The sequence below is a fragment of the Myotis yumanensis genome, unplaced genomic scaffold (assembly GCF_028538775.1).
Source record: "Myotis yumanensis isolate MYYU_CA2020_CCGP unplaced genomic scaffold, mMyoYum1.0.hap1 SCAF_19, whole genome shotgun sequence".
In the NCBI taxonomy this organism is placed as follows: Eukaryota; Metazoa; Chordata; class Mammalia; order Chiroptera; family Vespertilionidae; genus Myotis; species Myotis yumanensis.
Window position 1 is genome coordinate 13,864,603 of NW_027223770.1, and position 27,802 is coordinate 13,892,404.

General features: G+C 61.2%; 1 protein-coding gene across 1 annotated transcript in view; it reads right to left on the minus strand.

The window, feature by feature from the left end:
* Positions 1-11,408: 11,408 nt before the first annotated feature.
* Positions 11,409-27,802, minus strand: part of RTN4R (reticulon 4 receptor) — a 24,130-nt gene continuing 7,736 nt past the window's right edge. The window contains exon 2 of the mRNA XM_070399429.1: positions 11,409-13,087. Coding sequence (XP_070255530.1) covers positions 11,688-13,087 — 1,400 coding nt within the window. The 3' untranslated portion in view covers positions 11,409-11,687. The remainder of the gene's footprint in view (positions 13,088-27,802) is intronic.

Genomic DNA, 27,802 nt, shown 5'->3' on the forward strand with positions numbered 1-27,802 from the left:
CCTCGCGTAGGGGACCGTGTGGTGGCCATGGGCCCAGAGGGGGGTCATTGGCCGTTCAGCGTCAATAGCCAGGCCCCTGGGAGAAGCGTACACTCTGGTCCTTAACCCCCCACTGCACTGGGTGGGGGCCTCAGGGCCCGGGTGCCAACAGGGGGACATCTATGTGGGGAAGGGGAAGGCAGCAGGTGGAGACCAAGGTGGGATGTGAGCTCAGGAGAGTGGATGCCGTGACCTCACAGGCACACGCGTACCTTCTCATGTAAGCATGTTTACAGACACATGTGTTCCCAGGCACATGTGCCCCCTCCACGTCAGCATGTTCACAGGCATATACAGAACTGGCTCGGGGGCCAGTTGCTGCAGCGATCACTGGTCCCTGGTAGCTGGGCCTGGCTCACCCTCTCCAAAGTCAAAGAACTGTGGCAGCTGGAGCTCTGGGAGGGGCACCGAGCCCCCCTCCCCCCAGTGCTCCCGGGAGCTGCCTGGAGTTCTTTCCTGCAGGAGCCCTGGGACGTGTGGTCCCAGAGGACAGGCATGGCCAGGCCTCTGCAAGCCCCATGTCCCCAGACCCGCTGGCATAGCGTCACGGGTGGGATGAAGATGGAGGGGGAGGAAGTGGGAGATGGGGCCTGGTGCCCCGCTGTTGTTGGAAGACGGGGAATAAGACGCCAGGCCTAGTTGGGGTCCCATGAGGGGCTCAGGAACCCAGCCCAGGCTTGGGCAGGATCCATCATTCCCTGGCCCTGGGGCGACTGGGCTGCCATGCTGTGTGGGGCGGATCCAGATGAAGGCCAGCTGGGGGGTGTGGGGCTCCCAGGTGTAAGCCCCCGGCGGCTCAGAGAAGAACGGCTCTGCTGTTAAAACAATTTATTTTGCTGTCCAAGAAACGAACAGCTGTTTACCGTCAGTGGGTCTGAGCCACTCCCTGGGAGCAACCTCCTCCAGGCTTCCCGAGTGAGGAAGGGCCTGGCAGGCCTTGGGTCAGGGTGGGCAGGGGACTCCATCAGGGGCTGGGCCATGTCTCCTGGCCACTTCCATGACCCTGAGGCTTCTCTGACCTGCCTGGTCCACATCCCCTCGGCTACTGTCACAGGTGGTCACCAAGGCCTCTGGGCTCCATCCTGGGACATTGCAGGGACAATGGAGACCAGCAGCACCCTGAGGACCCGGGGGAGCACATGTGGTACACTCCAGGAGCCGGGACCGCAATGTAGTCAGGAAGAGGAGGGGGCCCTACTGAGGGGTGCTGTGAGCACAGGCCGAGGGAAGGGATGTACCCGGAGAGACTGCATGGGGCGGGGAGGAGGGTCCAGCAAGGGGGAAGTTCCTGGGGTGGGTCTGCAGACCTGTGTCCTGTGAGGCACGTGACCCGAGAGCATGCTGTCCACAAGGGCCCATCCCTGCCGGGCACCTGGGGGATGCTCCTAGGGCCTTTGCCTCCCTGGCCACATCCCCGGATGGCCCCACAGGACCCAGGCAAGTGCCGCAGTCCCATAGCCCCATGGCAGCGCCGGGTCAGGGGCTTTGTCCCCAGTCTCTTCCGCACCTGGCTGTGGGCCACCTCCCCCCACGCCCAGATCCGGGCTCTCAGGAGGCCCCAGGTTAGGACTCGGCCAGGGGTGGATGCTCCCAGCTGGGCACCTCTCACCCACCCCCCCCCCCCGGCACCGGCCGGCCCCTCCTGCATGTCCCACAGCTCAGGGAAGTGACTGCCCTTGGGGGCCCAATTTGCTGGAGTCTCAGCAGCAGTTCTAATTTTAATGCCGATGAACTGTGAACAACACCCCACACGGCCGTGAAGCGTGTGTGAGCCGCAGAACGGGAATGGGGCTGTGGGACCTCGGCTTCCGGAGCCTCTGGGAACAGGACCCTCCAGGCTACCCTCCCTCCCTGACCTGGGTGCAGGGCCAGGGGAGAAGGTCAATGCTGTAGCGAAGCATGTCAAACTCAGCCACATGCCTCCGGAGCCTGAGGGAACCTTCTTGGACCAGCCCAGATGGGGGCTCAGGATGGGGCCTTCCCCACCTCTATGCCTCAGTGCTGAACACCAGGGAGTGCCGGCGTGGCCTGAGCGGTGCTGTCCAAGGCTGGCTGCTCAGAAATCCATTCTCGGGCATTTCGGTGCTGTGTCAGGAGCCCGGGTCCCAGGAGCTGGAGCCCATCCGTGCATATGCTGCCGGCCACTTGCTGTGGGTTTTGTGGAGACAGGAGGGGGCCTTCGGTGAGGGGCCACAGAGTGAGGGTGGGCAGCCCCAGACACATGAACCCCAGAAGGGAACAAATCGCCAAAACCACAGCCCTGAGAGCTGACACGCTGGGCGATGTGTGGGCGCTGTGTTTGGAGCTCCCTCTGCGACTGCACACACATGTGGGTGCGCCGCAGTCCATGCGTGCGTGAGGTTCGTGAATGAGTAGCTGGCCCCTGCTGGGTACTCAGAAGCTAAGTGCCTTCTCATGCTAAGTGCGGGTCTCTTGGAAAGTGGGCTGAGGAGGGCGGGCCTGGGGCCTTCCCTGCGGGCATTGCTCTGCCTCTCGCCATTACTCCATTTCAAAGAAGAGGAAACGGAGGCCTGGGGAGGGGAGGTGACCCCCAGGGCCCCCCAGCAGCAGGAGGCCAGCCCCCCAGCTCACTCTCACTGGCCCTCCATGCCCCCCTGGAGCCCTTACCTGTAGTTGCCCCAGTTATAAAATCATGGTGTTTATTCCTGGCTGTGCTTGCTTAATTCCTTCCATTTGGGGAGCAGCACTGTGGGGTTCATGTCCCAAATGTGCCCAATCAAAGAAGTCACCCAGGGCACTTGCTGAGCCCCCGAGCTTCCAAACTTGCTGACCGGCTCTCCAGCGAGGGGCCCAGCTCTGCATTTTAAACAAGAACCAGGGAGCTCCGGGGGCGGCTGCTGGGAGAAGGTTTGTGGAGGGAAATGGGCTCTGCAGTCCCACACAGGCTCCGTCTCTGCTCTCGCGAGGAGGTGGGATGAGCGTGGATCCTGGGTCTCCTGGTGTCCTGCTGCCCAGGTGGATCCCCCGCTAGACTCGGCCCAGTGCTGACCTGACCCGAGCTGGGCTCGGAGTGTCCCTGAGTCTCAGAAAGGTATCTGGGCCCTGGACCGAGCCCTGACCCGAGCAGGGCAGGTCCAGGCAGCCTCAGCGGCCCGGGCTGTCCCCATCACACCTAGGATCTTCGCCCCTCCCCGAATTTCTGCTGCGTGGCTCCCGGGAGACCTGGAGCTATTTTGGCTGCACCAGCCTTTCCACTCTGCTAGGCTTCAGTGAGCAAAGATTGTGCCGATGTTAACAGAACCGGCACGGGGGCCTGTGTGGCACTCTGTCAGGGAGAAGGCCCAATTAGGAGGGGAGGTGGGGGTGGGGTGGGCCGATGGAGTACAGGGGAGCCCTTGGGCCCAGCCCACGCGGGCAGCCACATGCAGCCGCAGGCCACCAGCACAAGCAGGTGGACTTACTGCAATGCAGTGACAATGCTGGGCTGTCCACCGGGTGCCCCGCCTACCGGACCCCTAAGCTGGTGTGTCTGGTGGCAATCTGGGGGCAGGACTTGGGCGCAGAGACTCCAGCCAGGGGCAGAGGGGCGGTGGAGGGAGGGCACCGTGCCCTCAGGCAGGACGCAGGAGCACAAGAATCCACTGTGAGGGGCTGGGGGCTGGAGTCCCCTCTCACCCACTCAGCCAGGCGAGCAGATCCCGGGAAAGCGCCCCGTGAGTGCAAACCTCTCAGAAGCTAAGTGCCTTCTCATTTTGCTCCCTGCTGCTCTGGGTCAGCTCCCCTTCACGGCGGCAGGCCGCCAGCACACCAGCCGGCCTCAGCGACACAGCACTAATTGGGGCATTTCCTGGCTAAATGAACAGCGGCCACAGCGGCCAGCCTGGACTGCACCTGGACTCAGGCCGTAGGGCACCCTCCCTGGCACCGAGGGCAGGCGCGCAGCGGTGCGGCTGGCGTGGAGATGTGGATGTGTTGGGAATGGGATGGACAGGCTGCCGAGACCCCAGAGCTCAGCACTCAGTGGGGCCCCTGGCTAGCCCTTCCCCCTCCTCCCTCCGTCCCCTTCCACAGGCCCTGGCGGCCTCCCCTGGCATAGATGCTAGAGGGGTCCACCAAGGAGCTCCCCATGGTCTGTGAACCCCCCAAGTGACAAGGCCTGCTTCACCCTGCAGAGGGCTCCAGCCACACGGCCATGATCTGTCCCATGGAGACACCCACCCCCGATGCAGCGCCTTTCCCCACGTGTCACCCATAGGCAACCCCATTTGTGTGCTCAGCTCAGCTCCTGCTAAGGGTGCTCATCCCCCCCCCCCCCCCCCCCCCCCCCCGCCGCTGGGCCCACCCTGCCAGCCCTCAAGTTCTGGGGTTTGAGCTGCTGCATCAGGATTGAGGACCACCACCTTCAGAGCCACAGCAGTGGGGGTCCTGTTGGGGGGGGGGGGGGCAGGAGGTTGTGTGAGGCCTCAAGAGCTGAGATCCTGTGTGGGAAAGGCTGGTTGTTAATTGGCTTTTGCAGAACGAGCCTAATGGGCTGGGAAAATTGCAAAAGTCTTTGTGTGCTGTTAACCCGCATGAGGGGAGCAGGTTTGGGGGGGTGTCCTCACCCTTCGGGCATGTCTGTTCCTAACAGATGAGGGTCCACGCAGGCAGGACAGGGCTGACGCTGTCTATATCCCCCCACCTGGGCCCCTGAACAGACCAGACCCGCAGTTGGGTGGGGCCACAGGCTCTCTGGGCAGGGTGGGAATTCAGGCAACAGCGCCACCCTGGTTGGTCCCACCAAGTCAGGCCTGGCCCTGGGGCCAGTGTGTGCCTCTGCAGGCCTGGGGGTGGTCCAAGACTAGAAGGGGGCGTATCCTGAATGATACTGACCTGGGACAGGAGAACCATCACCCCCCACCCCAGGATCTGATGGAGGGAGTGGAGCCTGTGGAGGGGAAGGGCAGGGGACGCGCTGTTGGATGGACTGAGTGGTGGGAGATGGATGGACAGTTGGATGGGAGGCACGGACTGGGGCTCAGGTGGCAGAAGGGAGACAGGCGAAGGCCCTGGGGATGGAGGGGGAGGACTGGCAGGTGAAAGCTTCCAGGTGGGCAGCTTTGGCTATAGCTGCTCCCGGTTGGCAAAGGGAGGGCTCGATCATGAGTTGGCCCCGTCACCCCCGATTAGTTCTCGGGGCCCCCAGTCATCCCTGGACTGAGCCTCAAGCTCCCAAGGCCCTGAGACTCTCTTCCCTCATCTGATTCTGTGACTGCCTTCCTGAAGCCCCTGAGCTCAGGAGGCTGCACCCCCCCCCACACACACACACACTCACACACACACCCCTCCGCTTTGGCTCCCTTGCTCCTCTGTCATTTTTCAAAAATAATTGTGTGGCATCCGCTGCCCCGCCCCCGGGCGGCTGCCTCCCGGGTTGGCCTTGCCGAGCTGTGTGTCGAGGTGTTTCCCGTGCAAGGTCTTCATCGTTCCCTAATTGTTCACATTAATCCTTCTCCCTCCTTGGTGAGCGTCCCTTGAAGCCTCGCCCGTGTCTCCCTTTTGCTGCATCAAAATGAGGCTGCTGTGCTCCCTGGGATGGGGCTGCATTCCCCGTTCCACCCCCGGCACCCCCACCTTGGCCAGCCTGAGATAGATGTTCCTTTAGTGCCCATAAATCTCGGCACTGCCTCTGTGAAGACAGCTCGGAGGCCTCCTGTCCCGGCAGCGGGTTTAATTAGCCCTCCCGGCAGAGGGGTAGGCTGGGGAAGGGGCCCTCCAAGGCCCACCTGCTTTGTCTAGACCAGCGGTTCTCAACCTGTGGGTCGCGACCCCTTTGGCGGTCGAACGACCCTTTCACAGGGGTCGCCGAAGACCATCCTGCATATCAGATATTTACATGACGATTCATCACAGTAGCAACATGACAGTGATGAAGTAGCAACGAAAATAATTTTATGGTTGGGTCACCACATGAGGAACTGTATTTAAAGGGCCAGAAGGTTGAGAACCTCTGGTCTAGAGGAACCACGGCTGGGCCTGCAAGAACCACCGACTGCTCCTCCCTCGCGCATCCATGTGCATGGATTCAACAAGCCCGGCTACATAACAGGCCTCCCACGCTCAGACCCAGGTGGGCTCCTTTCTTGCCCAGTGGCCAAGGGCGTGATGCCCGAAGCCCGAGCAGCGCCCTGCCAGCCCCCGAGAAGGAGGCCCATTCGTCTTACCCAGTGCGCTAATAAATGCATGCTGAGCCGGTGGGTGCCAGAGGGAGTGGGGCCCGTCCCGCCCCTCACCTGGCCCCGAGAATGAAGACTCCTCCACCCAGCCCAGCCACACAGCTTGAAGCAAACACGCTCCTGCAACGAGGACAGGACCCCCCTGGAGCTGGGAATCCCTGCCGCTGGCCGCAGATGCTGGCTGTGAGTCCCGTCCAACCCCGCCCCCGGGGTCAGCAGGGCCCTGCCAGTCCGGCTGTGCATTTGGCTGCAGGAATGAAAGAAATGCTGTGAGCAACGCTTAGGACAGCGGAAGGGAGGCGAGGGCTTCCAGAATGAGCCCCAATGACCCCTGCGTGAGGTGTGCTCAGGTGGCCCAGGCTGGAACCACTACTCGCTGCATGGCCTTGGGGACTCCCTTAACCTGTTGGGCCTGGGATTCCAAGTGAGCGGTTGGTGCCTAGGTCCTAGGACTGAGAAGACACACCCGCTGTATGCGGGTCGACTGGAGGGAGGAACGGCCTTGAGATAGAGCAGCAGGGTGTCCGGTCTGGCCTCTCCCTGGCCATCTCTCCAGTCTTTGAGCCCCTCCAGCACTGGCCTCAAGCTGGGACCTCTCACAGTGGCTCTGTGAGCTGCAGGGACTCCTTCCACGAGGGCTCACTCATTCCTCCTGACAGGAGGGAAAACTGGGGACCCCCAGATGCGGTAACCTGCCCCAGCCACAACTTGACTCCAGGCTCCCCCAAGCCCTGTGTGCTGCGGCTCCATTCTGTGACTGCCCCGCTGGGTCGGAATCAGCCTGGGGTGGTGGTGGTCAGGGAGGGCTTCCTGGAGGAGGGGTCATGTCAGAGCTGAATATTGAAGCAGAGGGTACTGAGAATCCCACGGCATTCTGTCTGGGAGCGCAGGGAGGCAGCAGTGGGAGGATGGAGCAGGACCCCCAAGTCCCCCAGGATTCCAGCCTGACTACATAGCGAGGGTCAAAGCCAGAATGCTGGTGGCCAGTGGCTCCTACACTCTCCCCCTGGGGCTGCCCAGGCTTCAAGGGGGGACCCTGCCAAGCCTGTGGGCTGTGCACAGAGGCCAGGCCTACCATCCAGGACTCCAGGGAAGCCCCAACCCAGCACTTGGTGGGGAATGACAAGCAGGACCACCAGCAAGGCCTCCTAGTGAGACAGGTCATGACAGTGTGGTCACGTGTCTACGATGGCTCAGTGCACCCATGTGCTGAATGGATGGCATTCCTGGGCCCCTCCCGGGCTGATTGGCATCAGAGAGATTGCTGTCCAGGGCCATGTGATGTCCAGGGCCATGAGGACGCTGAGGCATGGCGAGGGGGCACGTGCTGGCCCACAGCACCTGCTGGGGGTGATGTGTCTGAACAAGTGGCCTCAGGTAGGTCCAATCCTGCCCAGATAAGTCACCTCCACACCTCTTGGCCTCAGTGTCCTCGTCTGCACACGGCCGGTGTCCGCAGCCTCTTCCCCTCAGACATGAATGAGGGAGGGTGTGCAAGGCGCTCACCCCACGCCAGGTGGCCGAGAGCTGGGCAGGGCTGGCGACCGGGACAGGTGCCCTGGCTGTGAGGGAGGCCTCTGCCTGGCTGCCCGGGGCCCCAGCTCATCGAACAAATTAACACATTTCCATCAACCTGTTCCCGGCATGTTCTCCGTCTCCCTGGACATCAGTTCACCATCCGCCACTCAGCATTCTACTGCTTCTATTATTTCAAAACGAGTATAAGGATTAAAAACCAATTATTTCAATTACTGTGCAGAGCCCCGGCAGCCAGTTAAATGGGGTAGGTACTCCCCTAGGAGGGCCTGGGCCAACCCTGCAGCCCTCGGGTAGACGGCAGGCAGCACACGGTGGCCTCAGGACCCGCCCCCCCCCCCCCCCCCCCCGCCCCAACCTCTGCAGCGAAGTGACCCTCCGAGCCCAGGGCCTTGAGAAGGCTGCTCGTTCACCCCATTCACCTACTTCGAGCCCCGGCTTGAGGTGTCAGCCTCCGCTGATGGTGTTTAGCAGCCCTAACCTGGGGGCCTGGGCGTGAGGACAGGCCTGTGAGCCGTGAAGGATTCTGTCCGCAGGCTGTCCTGTGGTTGGCCTGGCATCCTTGGATGGGGGCCAGGAGCATCCGCGGTAAACCAGCAGCTGGCGTCGGGGGAGGTCGCCACGCTCAGCGCCATGTCTTCGGGCTTTAATTAGCTTCCTGCACAGGTCTTAGGGTCCAGGAGACCGAGGCCGAACGTTAACCGCCGCCCCACCCGCCGGCCCAGTCCATCAGGCGTGATCTCAACGAGCCAGCAGGGCCAGTGAGTGGTCAGGGTCGGGGCGGGGGCAGGCGGGCGCTGAATCCGCTGCCCCGGGGCCCAGCACTCCCGCCCCTCCCCGCCCCTCGCCAGCACTGGCTGTTGGTGATCTCATCTCTTCCTGGGCTGTAAATATCACCCAAATGCTCCAGACTCCCAAATTGTCCTCCAGCCCGGGCCCCCTCTCCTGAGCTCAGCCCGCACAGCCTACGCTACACCCCCGACCAGATGTCTCCTGGGCCTCGGCAACAAGGGAGGCCGCTCCTCCCTGCATCCCACCTCAGGGACGGGTGCCCCGCGCCGGATGCTCGGGACCGACGCTGGAAGCCTGCCCACTGCCTCCACCTTTTGCTGGGTCTAACTCCAACTTGCCCACGTCCCCCCTCATCCCCCCACCCCTCCCTCTGCCAGCCTGGCCAGACTGCGCACCCCTTGCCTCCACTGAGCAAGCCCCACTGCACACAAAGCAGCCGGAGGAACTTCTCAGGAAATCAGATCCCACCCTTGCCGTCTTAGGACACAGTCGCCAAAGCCTCAGGGACCCTGTGCACCGGCCCCAGGTCCACCTGGGCCCAGACATCCACCTGCGTCACCTTCAGTAGAACCGGTGGGCCCCTTGTTCCCATCCCTCACTGTGGCCTCGGTTTCTCCCTCCTTGGGGAGGGAAGGGTGCCCCCAAAGGATGGGCTGGGAGGACATGTGGCTGGGAGGCACAGCCCAGCGAAGGAAGCCAGCCACGTGGCCGCTCAGTGAGCCTGCAGCTTCCTGAGGTTCCAGCAGCCGGTGAGAGGCACCGGGGGCCTTAGGGGTGTCCTGAAGGGGAAAGGTGTCTCTAGGTGAGGAGCAGGCTCAACAGAGGGAGTGGACTTATCTTGGGAAGCCTGTAAGCTGAGGAGCCCAGGTGGGCCTCAAAGCCTTTTGCCAATGGGTGTTTGTGGTTTCCTGGCTGCCAGGAAGGTAGTGGGAGACCAGGGGCTGCCATGCCCTTCCAGAGCCCCGCAGCCTCAGCCTGGAATTCAGCCCCCTCCCCATCCCTAGCAGTTTGGCTGCATCTCCTTGGGCACGCCAGGGGCTGCTCAGGAGAAAAGTGTATCAAGAAACTCCTGCTCATGCTCCCCCTGCCCACTCATGCCCAGGCCCAGGCTGGCAGACACCCGGCTGTGCAGTCACAGGGACGGGGTGCCAGGGAGTGCTGATGGTGGGCCGCCAGCACAGGCCTGAGGCTGCCCAGCACATTGACACCAGAGTCCACAGAGCTGCCTCTTCGGAGGCTATGGAGGGGAACGCTGGGGTTCCTGGGCCCAGAAGGGGTGGGGGTAGGAGCCCGTGTAGGGCCTGAGCTGCCGCTTCTGAGCCCAGAGCCAGGCGTCGGGTCTTGGAGCTGGGATGTGCCAGGGTCCACTGTGCAAAGGGGCAGCCTGCCAGGCCCACACAGAGGTGGGCAGCGCCAGTGCGCCCAAGTCCAGGGTCTCCTGGAAGAAGAGATGGGGCATGTGGGAAACCTGGCTGAGGAGGGGTGAAGGCCAGACAGGAGAGGCAGGGCGCCTCCCCCACGGTACCCGGTGCTGCTCTGGGCAGCAGGGAAAGGGTCTGAGCCCCACCGAGGGACAGCGGAGCTGGGCACGTTGCTCAGCATGTCCTCCCCTCCCCTCCCTCCCTCCCTTGGGCTTCCTTAGCCCCCACGGCCCACATGGCCATCTGGCTCCACCAGCAACACACCCCTTACTCCCTCCCCCAATCAGTGTTTTCCTTCTCCTGCTCCCCCGGCCCCTGCCCAGGAGGACGGGTAGCCCTACCACGTGTCCTCTTTCCCTTTTGTCTCTGAGCCCTCACCTCACAGGCCTGGAGGAGACGTGCGTGTGCATATTTTTGCCTGCGCTGTTTGCATGCATGTGTGTGTGTGTACACGTGCGGGCCCTGCCCTGCCTGTGCGTGTTTGTGTGTGTGTTATGTGCCCATATATAGTGTGTCCCAAAATTCACGCAAGATTTGAATTTCGCATGAACATCAACAACAACAACAAATAAAAGCCTAATTTTACTTGGTTTATTGAATCAGATTCTAATATCTGTTGCCCTTTGATTTCAATCCCTTCAATTTGATAAGCATTACCAAGTACCAATGATGGCCCAGGAGCAGGGACAATGAAGACCAACGAAGACCACGGCTTTGCGTAGGTGCCAGCAGAGCCGTGGAGGCCATTTACCCGCTGTGCTATTCCATACATAACCCTATACTTTGTACTTTATGAATCAATAAAAAAATTTACAATTTTTAATTATAAACCTGTGTTTTCTATCAAAATTACTTCTTGCGTGAATTTTGGGACACCCTATATATGTATGGGGCCAGGCAGACCCACCTGGGCCTGTGCCTGGGTGTGCCATGGTGAAAGGGCGGGCACCCTGGGCACATGCCTGTGCAGGTGTGACTGCAGGTAGGGTGTGTGACCAGGAGCAGTGGTGTGAGGGGGCACACAGCCCCTGCCAGGCCTCTAAAGGGAGGGACCTGGCCTCACACCCCAGCCCTGAAGCCCATCTTCCAGGATCATCGCGGGAACAACCCAACCCATGTGGGAGCTGGGGCAACGGGGCGAGGCTGGCTGGGGTGGAAGGCTGGGACCTCCAGGGACCCCATGTGGACACACATCTCCCCCTAAATGCCGTTATCAGCTCAGCGTGGCTGGGGGTGGGCCAGGGCACCAGGCGTCTCTAGTGGCCACCATGGCTGCTGGGCTGAGGTGGTCTGAGCTGCCCACAGCCCAGGCTGCACCCCTCGTGTGGATGGAAACTCCTCCGTCTTGGGGTGTCTGTGTGGCTGTGACCAGGGCAGGACTACGCCTCCAGGGCCCTCCCCATCTCTCACTGCCCGCAGCACTCCCACTCTGAGGGGCCACAGCTTAAAAAAGAGCTCTTTATTCCACATTGCCCAATATTTTTACACAAGTAAAATAAAATGCATTTTTTCTGTATATCGCGGGCCGGCGGGAGGCAGTGTTCTGGAACAAACACTGCCGCTGCTCCCTGTAAACATGATGGAGTGGAGATGGGGGAGAGGGGGGTGGGAGGCGTCCATCAGGGAGGGCCTGGCTCCCGGTGCTGGCTGGCAGCATGGAGGGGACCCCGTATGTACACACACCTGGCTACTGAGGAAGGCCTTGCTCTCAATCGGGGGCTGGTCAGCAGGGCCTGAGCACGGTCCACAGCACCAGCGCCAGGCCAAGGGGGGCGAGGCTGCAGGCGAGGCCAGGAAGGGCACCTGAGCCCTCTGCATCGCCAGCGCCACTGCCCCCGCTGCCCGCCTGGCCCAGCCGGCACTGGCTGCGGGTGCGGTTCTTTCGGGAACAGCCTGGCCTCCGGCGAGGCCCCACGGTGGGGGCGCCTGGTGGCTCAGAGCCCTGGGGCCGCAGTCCGGTGAGCGGGGGCTCGGCCGAGCCAGGCAGGGTCCCAAAGGGGGAGTCGTTGATGTGCCTCGGGCCAGAGGTGTTGCCTGCAGGGCTGTCACCGGGCGGCACACGTCCCTTCAGTGCATTGCCAGCCGAGGCCGGACTACCGGCCTCCAGCACCGAGGCCTTGTCCGCGGCGTCCGGCTGGCAGCACTTGGGGAGCCCCAGCAGCTGCTCGTCGGCAGGCCCGCCAGTCCAGATAGCACGGGAGGGCCCAGCGGCCGTGGCGCAGCCTTCTAGGTCAGTGGCCGCCAGGCGCTTGAGGTCTCGACCAGCCAGGCGGCGGGGCAGGCTGCAGGGCAGCTCGGACGAGGAGCCGCGGAACTGCTGCAGCCAGGCCCAGAGCGGGCGCGCCCGGCAGTCGCACACCCAGGGGTTGTCGTTGAGCCGCAGGTACTGCAGGGCACGCAGGGGTGCCAGGGCCTCCGCGGGCAGTGCCGAGAGGTTGTTGGCGAACAGGTAGAGCGTCATGAGGCGGCCAAGGTCGCGGAAGGCGTGCGGGTGCACGCGGGCCACTCGGTTCTGGTGCAGCAGGAGGCGGTCGAGGCTGTGCAGGCCGCGGAAGGCGCGCTCGGGCACGCTGGGGATGTGGTTGCCATGCAGGAAGAGGTGCGTGAGGTTGCCCAGGTCTCGGAAGGCGTCGTCAGGCAGCGCCTGCAGCCCGTTGTCCTGCAGGTAGAGGTACTGCAGGGCGGCCAGGCCACGGAACAGGCCGGGGCCCAGCTCCTGCAGGCCGCAGCGGTCCAGGTGCAGCGTGTGCAGGCGGCCCAGGCCGCGGAAGGTGGTGGGGTCCACGGCGCGAAGCTGCGCGTTGTCGCTGAGGTCCAGCTGCTCCAGGAGGGCCAGGCCGGCGAAGGCGGTGGCGTCGATGTGGGTCAGCGCGTTCGAGTGCAGCCACAAGATGGTGAGGTTGCGGCAGGCACGGAAAGCGGTGGCCGGCACGTGTGTGATGCGGTTGCCATGCAGGAAGATGCGCTGGCTGGCCACGGGGATGTCGGCGGGCACGGCCTGGAGGCCCTGCTGAGGGCAGCCTGTTGTCACCTTGGGCTCGTTGTAGCACACGCAGGCTCCTGGGCACGGAGCCGCCACCCGCCACACCTGCAGCCACAGCACCCAGGCCAGCAGCCGGCTCCCTGTGGGCAGAGGAGAGGGCGGTTAGCTGGCAGGGAGCCTTGTGTGGGTAGGGGTTGTGCGGGAGCCAGGCTGCCCCAGGACATGCTGTCACCCCTGGGAACTCAGGTTTCCTGCTGTACCTGTCACGTGGAACCTGCTAGGGGATCATATGTTCCCTGGAAGAGGCTAAGACCTCGGAGCTGGAGGCCAGTATTCCAACCTCGGTCAGCAATGTCCTCCACGAGCATGTGCCATCTGCTGACAGCCCTCCAGGCAACATCTGGCCAGAGGCACATCAGCGACTCCCCTTTTGGGACCCTGCCCGGCTTGGCTGAGTCCCTGCTGACGGCACTGACTCCAAGCCACCAGGGCTCCAAGCCACCAGGGCCCTCCGCCACAGGCCCTCACATGCCGCCTTGGGGTTAGCCAGGTCCTGGCTGGGGCCCCCTTGCAGGCCTCCCAAGATGGACACGCACCTGCAGATACCATCTCAGGCTCCAGCAAACACAGTCTCTGGGCTTCCCTGCTGTCCCTGTGGGTCCCAGCACTGTCCCTGGCCTGTCCCCTGCCTCACCGGCCCACAGGCCAGGCTGGGGGACAGGCTCTGGCAAACACTCGAGGGCCAGACTGGTAGAGTCCTTCCAAGGAGCCCTGAGCTGAGGCTCATGCCCAGGCCTGCCAGGCAGTCCGCTGCTGGGCCCTCTTAGGCTACAAGAGGGGTGGGGCTGTGGCTCAGACTCTGTGCCCCGCCCAGGCTCCAGGAGACACGCAGGCCCAGGGCTGCCCCAATTCGGAGGAGGCCTTCCGCCACAGGGAGCTGTGCTTAATGAGGAAACTGCAGGCACCTGGCGGAGCCCCCAGTGGTCCTCCTGCAGGGGCCCGGGGTTCTACCAACTGGGTCCCAGCAACCCTATCACAGGGTCAGGAGGCTGGACGCCTGAGGGCAGGTGGGTCCAGGGCTCAGAAGGGCGAGCCCCCTCCAGGCAGGCTGCTCCCTCCTCTACACTCGCAGCGGCTTAGAGAGCTTCCTGCCTTGGCGTGGAACACCTGCAGCCTCCCCTCTCAGCCTCATCTGCCGCCTGATCTCCTCCCCAGGTGAGCAGCTCACTCCTTCCCAGCCCAGCAATCCTTGCACAACCCCAACTGCCCTCAACCCTCCTGCCCAGACACATTCTCAGCGAGATCTACTCCAGCCCCAGGGGGCTACACCCCCATTCCTCCTCCCCCATTGAGGGGCCAGACACACCTGGGGCCTCACCAGTGACCTACACTAGGCAGGAGACCCCTCCAGAGGCGATGCATCCAGCCCTGGTCTCGCCAGCTAAGCACAGTGCCTATCATCCCGCCATCGGAGCTCCCCTCTTTGAACGCTGAAGGTCCTCTCTGCCTTCAGGAGTGAGTCTATTAAAATGGGACCCCCCCTGGGAGGGTTAGGGCTTATCAGCTAACATGTGAGTTATCAGCTAACACCTGCACTGACAGCGAACACCTTCCTTGGCAGCTAGCTAAGCACAGGATTCTGCAGACACGAGCAGGGCTGAGTGCTGGGGCTGGAGCCAGGAGGGAGGAAGGAGAGGACCATAGGCTAGCTTCCCCAACCCCGAACCATGACCTTGGGGCCCCCCACCCCTGCTGGGTCCTCTCTGCCTGGGCTGGTCCAGACGCTCACCTTGCGCTCAGAGCCTCAGCCAACTGGCATGTACAGTGGTCACAAGGGGCGTGCCCTCCTGGGGCACGCTGGTCCCCAGGTCCTGGATGCCCCCTCCCCACAGTCGGGGGACCTCCTCTGTCGCCTGTCAGCTTCTGGGGACCTGGCAGCCTCAGGACGGGGATCCAGAGAAGCAGGCGGGGCCCAGGACCGCCCCCCTCAAGCCCTGGGCACCCCTCCTGGCTGGCCATGGGCGGGAGGAGGAGGGGCACCCTGGCTGTTGTCTATTTGCACAGCTGACACCCCCTCCGGCTCTCCTCGCAGAGCCTCCTGGGGAAGCCAGGCCTCGTGATGCCAGCTCCCACCAGCATCTCACCTGCTGTCAGGGGATGTAACTGTGCTAGGAAAACACACTTCCTGTTTCTGAGACCTCGGTGGAAGAGCAAGACCTGGGTGGGGGGAGGGGGGTGCAGGTTCTCACCGACCAGGCCAGGCTCTGAACCTCCAACTGCACATGCCACAGACCAGGCCACACACCAACCCGCTCTGTCACCAGCCACCCATCATGACCACGCCTGCCACATGCCACATCACCTGCCCAGTGCCGTGGCTCCCAGGCCTGCAGCTATGGTTTGTGAACTTGGTTGGGGTCAGGTTCAGCTGACTTCCCCAGCATAGGAGCCGGCTGCTCTGGCCTCCAGCCCTCGCCCATCTGGGCCCCCAGGAGACTTGAGCTTGGGGCTATATCCGCTCTAAGAATGCTCCAAGCACGGTTCCCGGGCTTGGCTGCCCCGCCCTGGGAGTGGTTGGCAGAGCGGCCAAGTGGCCCAGCCCTGCCAGGAAGCGGGCATCAGGCACAAAGACGCAGCTCCATTCTCGCTGAGCCAATTGCTTTCCAGAAACCAACTTCTGAGGCTCAGTCCTTCTGCACAGACCCTGCTGTCAGCGCCGGAGCGGGTGGTGGGCTCTCTCCTCGCAGCAGCTACAGTAATTGGCTCCAACCCGGCCCCCCTTGGGGCCTGCCCGCTGGTCTCCATGGCAACCCCTCTGCTGAGCAAGCATAAGGGGGCATCTTTTTATGAGATAATCAAACCCAACTTTGCAGTGTGGGTTCATATTCCCAGCAGGGGGTTGGGGTTACCGGAGACCAAGCTGGGAAATGGGAGGGCATCTCCTGACCCCACCCCAGGGGCTGGACCCAGTCAGTCACTCACCTGACCCCTCCCACACCCACGGTGGACTGCCACCCCGAGAAGGCCTCCCCTGGCCGGTCTCCCCATCCCATCCTTCCACCTGTCCCCTCAGCCTCTCCCTCCATCCTGTCCTCCGTCTTCCCCGGCCTCTGCAGCCCCCTGCGCCAGGCCTTTCCAGCCTCTAGGTCTGCCCTCTCGCTGGTCCCATCTGCCCATCAGAGGCCCCAGGCTGCCCCCTGTCCCACCTGCCCACCGGCTGCAGCCTGGTCGCCTGCCTGCCCTCAGCCTCATCTCCCACTTGTGCCAGCCTCACTGGGTCCTGGTCCTCAGTGAGCACCCAGTGCCAGTTGGCCTCCAGGCACGGGTGGTGAGAAAAGAGCCCTGCTGCGCTCTGGCTCACACACACGGGAACCACGGCGCACACAGGGAACCACGGCGCTAACAGGAAACCAGATCACAACACGCCCCTCCGAAGCCCCTGTGGCTGTCATGACCCCACACCAGGCTGCCAGGCCCCCTGAGCCACCCACAAACCCAAACCAGACCCGCGGGCCTCCAGGCCCCCTGAGCTACGTGCAAACCCAAACCATCCCTCTCCCGCCACCCCTAAAGCCTATTCTCTTTCCTCAGCCTCAGTGCAGCGCCCTCCACGTGGGGCGGCTCCTGCCTTAGCCCAGGTCTGGCTCAGAAGCAGTGGCACAGGGCACGGTTGGGGGAGGACTGGCCACTCCTGCCTGGGGCAGGGGTAACACAGTGACCGGATTCTAGATAGGACCCCTTCTGTCGGGGTAACCAAACTGGAGCTGGAATGACAGCTGAGGAGGCCTTGGATCCAAAGGCCCCAGAGCCTGGGAGGCATCGGGCCTGGGCGTGGCCCTGCAGGACACCTGCACAGTTCACCCTGCTACGGCGCTTGCTCAGCAAAGGTTCCCCTTCATGGTCACTATGTTGGGACAGGGGAAGAGGGGAACCTGGGGAGGTACAGGGAGTGGAGAGGAGGGAGGTGGAAAGAGGAGGAATAGGGAGGAAAAGGGAGGGGAGCCAGGAGGGGTAGGAAAACCCGGGGACTCACCACCAGCCGCAGGGCAGCAGGCAGTGGGCAGGTGGCTGCTGAGATCAGCAGCTCAGGAGTAGGATGGCCAGCCAGGGGGCTTTGGTGTGTATCCTGGCCCCCACAACTCCAGGGCCCCCCAGCCTGGGCTGAGGTACGCAGGGGTGCAGCTCCCCCTTGAGGTCCCATGGGAATGCCTCTGCCCCCACTCAGTGAGGCTATAGAGATAGCCCAGGGCTGGTGGCCTTGGAGTCCCAGAAGATTGGTTCAGTGATCACCCCCCCCCCCCCGCTCCCCCCCCGCCCCCCTGGTTTCGATGCTTCCACACTGCAATGGGGTGGCAGAAACTCCCACCTCAGGGGCTGTTATGAAGGTCCGGCAGCTGGTATAAAAGGTGTGAGTCAGCGCTGCGTAAGAATCAGTTTTCTTTTCAGTATCATGAGCCCATTTCACAGATTAGGAAACAGAGGCAGCAAGTAGTTAAGACCTAGAGAAGGTTTACAGTGGTTCTCAACCTTCTGGCCCTTTAAATACAGTTCCTCATGTTGTGACCCAACCATAAAATTATTTTCGTTCCTACTTCGTAACTGTAATGTGGCTACTGTTATGAATCGTCATGTAAATATCTGATCTGCAGGATGGTCTTAGGCGACCCCTGTGAAAGGGTCGTTCGACCGCCAAAGGGGTCGCGACCCACAGGTTGAGAACCGCTGGGGAAAGGTGGGAGAGTGAAGGAGCTGCAGCGCGTCCATCCCAAGCCTGAAGAGTGGCCACTGTGTGACCTCAGCAGGAATGGGGCCCGGGCTGTGAGGACGTGGACAGGTGCCAGGGCACCTGGCTCCCTCCTGTGTCTTTGGTGGCTGTGAGGAGACATTTCTAGGAAGGCTCTGAGCTGTTACCAGCTCCCCCCACCCCCGACCCCCACCCCCCGGCACGGGAGGCTGGGGTCAGTAGGCTGTAGAGGGGCTGGGCAGCTAGAGCACAGGCAGGACATCAGTCAACTCCGGACCCTCTCGAACACCAAAGCCATCCGTGAAGGGTCACGGCACAGACCGCAGTTACTAGGCAGAACAGGAGGCCATAGCTCAGCACACTAAGGCCAGAAATAGCTCCAGTCGGGGGTGGAGCCGGTGGTGTCCACATGCCGCAGAGGGTCAGGGCAGCGCTGTGCTCGCACTCCTGCCCTGTGCCAGCCCTCCACCAACCAATCCTCTGCCTTCCATCTGTCCCCACCTCAGTCTTCACTCGCTTCTCACACTCGCCACCCACCTTCCGCCCGTCCTGGGGCCCGCAGGCATGTGCATGGGCAGTGTGCATGCTCATTGCACTTCCCAGGCCCTTCCCCGACTCCAGGTGCTGGGGGGCGGGGGGAGGAGAGTGGCAGCAGCTCCAGTGGGGGGCAGCCCACCCTGGAAGGGGTGTGGCTGACACCCCTGCTGCCCGCTGTGCCCATATTGATCTTCTCAGGGCAGTGGCTGCAGGAGTGGGCCTGGTCCATATGGGCCAAGTCACCGCCATGGCAGGAGGGTGCTGGAGCCAGGGCTGGTCAGTTTCCGGCCAAGCTGTGTGCAGTGGAGGAAACTGAGGCCGCCTGGGCAGAGTCTGCCTGCTGTCCCACTGAGACTCAGGCAGAGCTGGCAAGACCGGCCTCCTGAATGCACTTGGGCACAGGTGGACCCAGCACTAGCAGGCCAGGCCCAGGCTGGGCCCGTCTGTCTGCTAACTCTCCGAGAGGTCGAGCTTATGTACCCATTTTACAGTTGAGAAAACGAGTTTGGGTGGAGGAAAGCCGCTCGCTCACAGCCCCAGGGCCAGGAACATTCCTAAGGTCATGGCGCCAGGCCCATGAGAGACCTCGCTGGGCAGTAAAGAGTTAAAGCTCCCCTACCCCCACCTTACCCATCACCCTCACCTCAAACCCAAGCTCTATTCTCCCTCAAAATTTCCAGCCAGTACCACACCTGGGAGGGCAGCCCAAGGCCCCTCTCAAGTCAAGGAAACTGAGGTTGGCAGGGGAGGGGCCTGGCCCACCTGAGAGGTGGAGGCCAGAGGGAATGCCCTGTGACTGGTGCCTCACTCACTCACTCACTCACTCAACCTTCACTCACTTGGCCAAATGCACCAGGTGCTGTGCTGGGCACTGAGGCCTGAGACCAGGATGAGACCCTGACTTGTGACAGTGTGATTCAGGAGTAGGATGAGAGCAGGCGGTCACCCTGCCCTGCGGCATGTGCCACGTGGGGGATTTAAGGTGTCGCAGAACCTTGAGCTGGCTCCAGATGTCAGAGAATGCCAGGGGAGGAGGCCTCGGGCCCACTGCCAGGGTCAGGGTCCAGGCGGACGGTCTGATGATCAGGATCCTTGGCCTGGAGACTGGGACAAGGCTGGGTTGCTGGCCTGGAAGGCTCTGGAACCTCACCCTGTCCAGCCCACAGGTCTCCACCTGCCCACCTCCCATGGCCCGCACTCCAGGAAGCCCCACGCTAGGGGCTGGGGATACTAGCATCTGGGGGCTCTGTCAGCTGAAGATCTGTCCACCCCAGGGACTTGGCCAGCATCCCTTCCACGCTATCAGGCCACCAACACACACCTGCTGCTAATTACCCGGAGAGTTCTGTTTCCACAACCAGCTCATCAGTTTCTTGGCTAATTGATTCCGACAGTCGTCAGAGGATTGAGACCCCAGAGAACACTAACGGTAAACCGGCCGGTGGCTGACTCCCCTGCCCTAGGGGGGGCTCAGGAGAGGGGCACTTCTGGTGCTAGGGCCTGGGATCTGCCTTGCTACACACCTGCCCCCACTCCCAGCTGCTCGCCCTGACTCCTTCCCATCCACCCATCCCTCCTCTTCCCAGGACCCTGCGTCTGCCACCTACACAAAGCTGACCAACCTTGTGAGGCCCAGAGTGCACAATCTTGTGAGGGCAAAGTGCAGGAGCACACAGTCAGGCTGCACACAGTAGGAAAGCACACTCAGAGTGCACGCTACATGAATGCACACTGAGGGTACCTATTCGGGCACATGCTATCGGAAGGCATCATTGGGGTGCATGCTGTAGGAACACACACTCGGGGTTCATGCTGTAGGACCGCATACTTGGGGTGCGTGCCATAGGAGTACACAATAGGAGTGCAGTCTTGGGCCTTCTGTTGCCGAGGCCTGGGTGGGTCAGGGCCCAGGGGCAGCGGACAGCAGAGGGGTTGCTGTGGCGAGGCGGGGCTAACATGGGAGCCCCTCCCAGGAAGCAGGAGAAGAAGGCTGGTGGAGGAGAAGACCGGAGGGCATATCCCCACATGCTCTCGAGTCCTCGGCACTTGTCAAACATCACCAACAAGGCAGGCAGGCGGCCTCTGCTCGAGCAGGATTTATTCTGCTATGAAAAGACAAGTGCAGATCTTGGGAGGCCCTTGTCGCGTCGCCCTCTGGGATCAGCCCCTCTTGCCTCTCAGCCGCCTGAGATCAGCCCCAGTCTGGGTGGAGCGGCTGGATTGCAGCCCTTCCGAGCTGTCCCAGAACAGCCGAGCTCTTACGGACACGGAGCAGGGGGCTCAGGGGCTCTGAGACCGAGCTGGGGTTTGCAAAGGTGGGAGCAGCCCCGTGGAGCCCATGGAGAAGCCCCGTGCGGACTGGTGAGCGTCAGGGGTGCGGTGCTTTCCAGGGGATGAGGGTTTCGAGGCAGAGAATGACCTTCTCAGCCTGAGATTCTCCCATTGGAGTCACCACCAGCCAAGGCCAGGAGACCACCACGTTTGGGTGGCCAAACTGCAGCCCTTGTCAGAGCCAATGGGTCCTCGAATCTTCTATTCCAGTGGTTCTCAACCCTCTGGCCCTTTAAATACAGTTCCTCATGTGAACCAACCATAAAATTATTTTCGTTGCTGCTTCATAACTGTCATGTTGCTACTGTTATGAATCGTCATGTAAATATCTGATATGCAGGATGGTCTTAGGCGACCCCTGTGAAAGGGTCGTTCGACCGCTAAAGGGGTTGCGACCCACAGGTTGAGAACCGCTGTGGCATCCAGCAAACCAGCCCGCCGGCTGCTGCCTATCTGGCAAATAACGTGTTGTGGGCGGGCAGTCCCACCTGTGTGCTTCCTGTGGCTGCTTTAGAGCTGCCCCAACGGAGCGGAGTGGTCCGACACGCTGCACGGCCCACACAGCTGTAATTATTTAGTACTTGGCCATTTAGAGAAATAGTTTGCCCACCTGGCTTGTGATGGAAGCATGGCGAGCGCCTGCGGAATGTGGGGGTTTTGCTGCCTTCACCTTCACCACGGCCTCACGGAGGTCACCCAAACCCCCACCCAACGAAAAGGAGACTGAGGGTCAGAGAAGGCCACTGTCCGGCCGAGGCCACACGCCAGGGATGGACAGTGCCTGGCAGCATCTCATGGGGCTGGAGAGTGGTGAGGAGAGGAGGTGAACCTGAAACAGCCCGCAGGTCAAAAGAAAAACAAGTATTTGGCTAAAGAGGCCGTGGGAGGGCTGGCCATCAAACGCGCGCAGAGAGGACAACTTAAAACATAGACAGAACCAGAGTGTCTGTGAGGAGAGTGGGAGGATGGCTCCGGGCACCAGGCACCGGGAGGAGGCACCGATCCCCAGACCCTGCTGGGGAGTAGGAGGGTGACCTTTCAGGGAAATGTGTCTATGGGAAGGTAGTTTTGGGGGGCAGGGGGCTCTGGGGCCACAGCCCCTCCACACCAATCCCGCCACCCCAGGATAATGTGCCCTCCTCTAGGGAGTCTGCAGCCAGGTTGCCCTGAGGGTGGCTCGCTGACCAACTAGCATTACACTGTCCACTTGGGCTGGGAGGAGGGGAAGCAGCTGGTCAGTTCCCAGGACGTCAGGGGTCCGGCCCAGCTTGATGGGATCTTTCCCTTTAAGAACAAAGATGGGACGACTCGGATTAGGAAAGAAGAGAGGCACCAGGGTGTGGGCTCCCCTTGTGACCGGGCTTCCCGACCCACCCTGCGGACCAGAATCTTAAAGGAAAGTGAACTGTGCAGGCCCACAGTCCTCCTGGCCATCCCATCAGCCACGTGCGAGGCCCTGGGGTCACAGGCCGCCAGGAGCTGACCCGGGGCCCCTAGGAATGCAGCCAGCCTCACGCGAGGACAGGGAGTTCCACGGGTGAGTGAGTGGTGGGTGGGCCAGTGCTGGTGGCCACCAGACACCCCTGAGCAGCACAGTGGCCCGGGGACACCCCATTCCAGCACCAGTGCCTTGATGCCACAAGGGGCCTCTGGGGCAAGTCTGTCTCCTGTCAGTCCTCTGTCCCAGCCCCAGCCTCACACAGCACCCACCACCAGGGGGGAGGGGAACAGGAAGGAAGGGGAGAAAGGGGAGAAATGTGATCCTTGGCCTCCCTGGGAATGGCCCTCATCCCACAGCACAGTGAGGGGGTGACTGTCAACCCCACTCCCCAGACAAGGGCTCTGAGGCTCAGAGAGCTGGGGTGAGCACAGAGCACCAGTGAGGTCAGGGTCCCCAGCTCCACCCCGCAGTCCCAGGAGGCCAGAGCAGGCCCTGACTCCCAGAGACCCACACAGCAGGAAGGGGCAGCTGACCGCCACCCGTGCAGTGGACCGGCATGTTCTGGGCTCCTGACCCCCACAGGGCCTCGTCCTCAGCCCAAGCCTTCTGTTCCCAGGGCTGCTGAGGTGGGCCCTGGGGTCTGAGCTTTGGGCTCCATGCACCCCCTCCCCAAGTGGCTGGGGAAGCTGCCGGCCCACACTGAGTCTGCTGCCTGCCAGTGACATGAGGATGACGATGGGCCAGCCCCCGCCTCCCTGGGGCCCCAAGATGCCTCCAGCCTGGAAACCCCACTAAGCACCCACACCTGGGGCCCAGCTCTGTGGCCAGAGAGTTCTGCCTCCCCAGAGCCTGGTGTGGGCCTCTGCTAATCCGACCCGGTCAAGCCTGTCTCAGGCGAGGAGCCCAGGGAAGTGAGGCCCAGCTTCAGGGGTGGCACCCGGAGCCTTGCCGATTGTCTGCTTGTCTCAAGGCGGCTCCAGCCTGGCCTAGCGGCCCTGCTCCAGCCAGGAGAGGCGGTGTCTGGGTGGGAGGAGGGCGCAGCAGCCAGGCTGAGCTGCAAGCAGTGCCTAGAGCCACTTCCCCGCCTCCACCAAGCTCAGCCCCAGCAGAGAGAACAGACTCGCAGACAGGCCTGGAGCTCTCCCTCATGAGAGAGTCCTGTCTGCCCTTAGCACTGAGTCAGGTTGCTGCTGCTTCTCAGACAACCCTGGCACACTCGGGGCTCCACCTCCCCACCCACCCACCACCCGTGTGGGAGACGTGTTCATCCCTGAGCCCCACGATGATGGGGACGGGATACATGCTGAGAGGCGCAAGGAACAGGTGACGGGGCTGCTCCCCTGAAGAAACACCCAGAGAAAGGGGTGCCCCTACTGGGGCCCCTGCCGGGTGGCCCCAACCCTGCCAGTCTCAGCAGAGCAATCGATCCCCTTTAGTGCTTCCCTAGTAGGAGTGGCCAGGAAACGAGGAGTTTGGAAAAGGCACCAATGGAGACAAGAGGGAAAATGGCTCTAGGAAGCTGAGACAGTGCGGGGAACAGATACAAGTTTGGGAAATCTAATCAGTGTCCTTGTAGGGATAGAAGAGGATTTAAAACAAGAACTGGGTGCCACGAACAAGGAGCCATCGGAAAACAGGAAGAGTGCCTGGAAGTTAAAAATAGAATTGCTAAAATAAAATAAAAAATCAATAGAAGTGTTAGAAAACAAGGTCAAGGAAGTCCTACAAAAAGAAAAGTGAATGAGAAAGAGGGGGGGACATGATGATATTCAGAAGACAGATATACAGGTCCAACATCTGTACATGGGGAGTTTCAGAAACAGAAAACAGAAAACAGAAGAGAAAAAAGTTACCGAAGAAATAATACCAGAAAATCTCCCAGAGCCCAAGACCTGGTCCTGCACTAGGCAAGTGCCTAGCACAACATATGACATTCACAGTGCGATCTGAGGCCTCGGGAGGCCCGAGGCACCCAGACTAAAAGCTACATGGCCCCAGGTTTCTCCACAGCACACTGGGCGCCCATCTGTTCATTGCTATGGCTTTAAAACTGCGAGGAGGAACTGTTTTCAACGTGGAATTCTGGACCAGGCCAGGGCAGCTTGAACTGATTGCTAACATTGAGGACTAATAGAATGATTCTTCACTGTGCCTTCCTTAGAGAGCTGGTGGGGTATGTGCTTCAGCTAAAACAGGACATAAGCCCTGAAGGAGGAAAACATGGGGCCCAAGAAACATTGGGTGACGAAGGGAAGTCCTGGGAGCTGTGAGGGGTCCATAGCTCCTTGGTCCAGGTGGGGGCAGCGGGACAAAAGCCTGAGGTGAGACCTCCTTGCGGTAAAACCAGAGGCCCAGTAGAATGCCTGACATGAAGAGTAAGCACATGGGAGTGGCAGATAGGACAAGAGAAAAAAAAAAGACAAAGCCAACTGTAAACTCCAGGAAAAACAAAAGGCCACACAAGAGTAGCGAAGAGCATTGATTTATGTGACCTGAGCTTGGAAACACTGGTTATGAATTAACTGAAGGTAGCAAGACAGCCACACTGGGGAGTGTGCTAAAGAAGAGGGAGCTGGGGAAGGAGCCATGGAAATGTGAAGGTAACCACCGGGAAAAATGAAGAATGAGGCAATAGTGGCTGCCTTCCAGGAATGCCAACTGATTTTCCAGACCAGCCTCTGAGGGCTGGGCGCAGGTTTTAACTTTGAGCGAGATATAGTTGACCACAGCGTTGTCTTTCTAAAAAAGGCTGCACTGAAATCTCAGAGGCAGGGATAAATAAAAAGGAGAAAATAGAGTGTGTCTGCCGAAGGTGGAAGCGAACATGGGTCAGAAGTAGGCGTCGCCCAGGTGCAGGAGAAAGTGGGGCTGAGAGCTCCAGCGGGGCGGAGCCTGGTGTCTGGTGCAGGGATGAGGCCCCACACGCTCCTCTTCAGCCCCTGCTCAGCCAAGGGTGGCCGAGTATGCCTCCCCCCTCCCCACCACCTCTTCGCTTCCCCAGGGATGATCAGGCTCTTGGCTCCAGAAGCCTCTGAAATCCAGATATTTAAAGGGACAGCTTCCAGCCTGAAAGTCCATCTGTGTGCTTGGGCCTTCCACAGTCCTGCCGCCACTCCCCCTGACCTCTCCTCACCTCTGCCCTGCTCCCATCTCATAGATCTGAGCCCCCAACCCCAGACTGAGGACCCTCAGGCCCAGGGAAGGGTGGCCGTGGCTGAGCACAAACAAGCTTCCTTTGGCTTCTGTGAGGGTCCTAATCATGTCTCTGCAACTGAACCCACGGCGCACAGGCAGGGGCGACGTGAATAAGTAATTGCTCTTTTATTAACAAGTGATAAATTATTCCCATATGATGGTATGTGATAACTCGTCCTTATTTGAAATCAATTTGGGATGGAAATGGTTGGCGGCTTCTCACCATCGAGGGTGGGAGAAGAAGGCGCCGCTGCCTCCTGGAAAACAGGTCAGTGTATTTCGGCTACTTCCTGAGGCTGATGCGCCTGGCGCTCCAGGCTGCAGAAGGGGGTCGGCTGCCCTGGGGGCGGAGCCAGGCAGGATGGCCTCATTTTCTCAGCATTTGCCCTGGGGACAAGTGAGAGGTCAGTGCAGGTACCCCAGCATGGTCTCTCCCCACCCTCACACCTGCCGGGAGCTCCAAAAGAAGCCTGGATGACCCCATTACACCTAGGGCACAGATGTCCCGGGAGCCAAGGATCAGGCTGGGGGAGGAGCCCCCAAAGCCCAAGGCCTTGCTGGGACCACCACAGGCATTGGCAGCCATGGCTGGGCCATCAGGGATTGGAAGTTGCATCTGCAGGTCATATTCCATTCATTCCCCCATGGAACCCTGAGGACCAGAGCAGCTTGACCTTTCACCCCACAGAGGACCCAGCTAACCTCCCATACCTCCCTGCCCTGTAGGCCATGGCTTGACTTTATTAAGCCTGAAAAGGCATTGGCTTTTTCCCCCCAAAATGTTCCTAATGGTTTCACAACACCCTGCCTCCATCTGCATTCCCCATTCCTTCCTCCTCTAGCTCAATGCAGGAGGGTTCCAGGCATAAGCCCAGGCGCAGGCCAGACAGATCTGGTCCCCCGCCCAGTGCCGCTGGCAGACCCAGCCTGCTCAGGGCAGTGCCGTTGGCCCGGGCCTCGGCACCTCTTCTGGTTAAAACCCTGCAACCCACTGGGCAGGCAGCCAGCTGCCTCCCTCCCAGGTCAGGCCCACAGGAAGCCAGACCTCGCCTACCCACCCCCCTTCAGCTCCTCCCCAGCTGCCTCCCCCACAACCCTAGGGCTGCAGCAGACCCATGAGGCTGGGGCACCCCGAGCCCAGCCACTCTACCCAGCAAAGCTCAGATACCACCAGTGACCTTGGCCTCTCTGGCCTGGGTTTGTCATCTGTGAAATGGGAGGTTTGGGTCTGAGAACCTGACAAAATCCCCAGGGGTGAGGGAACTTTGGTGAACCACCCCAGGGTCCCGAACACCCCCACCTCCGTCCACTGCCAGGGAGCCCCCTTCACCCCACACCTTGCTGATCCATTTAACAGGTGCTGGCGCTGTTTGCTTCTATCCGTTGCTCCTAAGGGCTTCATGGGGCAGCACCACAGCTGGTGACCAGCACACAGTGGGAACTCCATCAATGCTTGTCACGTGAATGCAAGAAAAGCCCACCGCTACGGGCAAGTTTCAAGGTTGTACAGACAGCATTCCCTGGGGATGTCCAGGCCGGGAGAATCCATGGGGCACTGCGTGATTCGATTTTATAAGGTCCTGAGGTGGGATCCCGTAATGGGATGAGTCCTTCTAAGGAGAGATGCAGGAGAGCTGGTTTTCATCCTCTACATGTGAGATCGAGCAAGAAGGTGGCTGTCTGCAAGTCAGTTAGAGAGCCCTCACCAGAACCTGACCTTGCTGCCCCTGGTCTCAGATTTCCAGCCTCCAGAACTGTGAGAAGCAATGTCTGTTGTTTAAGCCACCCTGTCCGTGGTATTTTGTGATAATAACCTGAGCTGATTAACCTAACTCCTTTCTTAAAATTCTGCTGTATTTCTCCAGATTTCCTGTAATGTACACAAACCGGTAAAATCGGAAGTTATTTTTAGTTTGTTCTATTTGGTCGTGTGTGCTGAACTGGACGGGGCAGCCCTGCCCTGGAAAAGGTGGGTGAGGCTATCGGAGAGCAGCAGGATCCCTCCCCAAAGCTCTGTGCCTGGGGTCCCTGCCCAGGGCTCTCTCTGCCTTAGTGGGGCCTCAGGCAGGTCTCCCAACCTCTTGGAACCATTCCCTCACCTGGAGAGTGGAAATAACGAGACCCACCTCCCAGGGGACACAGAGACCACACAGCTGCCGGGAGCAGGCGCACAGTGAGTGCACAGGAAATGCCCAGCCCGCCCACCCTGCGGGAGCATCCAAAAAGTCCCTCATGTCGCCCCCAGCAGGGACCGCGGTCCCCATCTGACTGAGGGGAGGTCAAGTCAAAGTGAGAAAGGGCGTGCTGGTGCCTAAGTCAGCCTTACCCAGGCCCTGGCAGGCAGGAGCCCTGGGCCTCGCCTTTGCTGAGGCAGCACCCTCAGGGATGCCCCCTCTGTTCTCAGACACACACCCTGAAGGGCTCTCCTCCCCAGAGCCCCTCCTACACCCGTTCCCTTCCCACACCCGTTCCCCTCCCACACCCGTTCCCCTCCCACACCCGTTCCCCTCCCACACTGCAGTCTGGCCTGAGGGGTCCTGCATGAGTGATATGCTGGGGGGGCGGGTCTTGACCCCGCCTGGGCCTCAGGGCAATGTGCGGACAGTG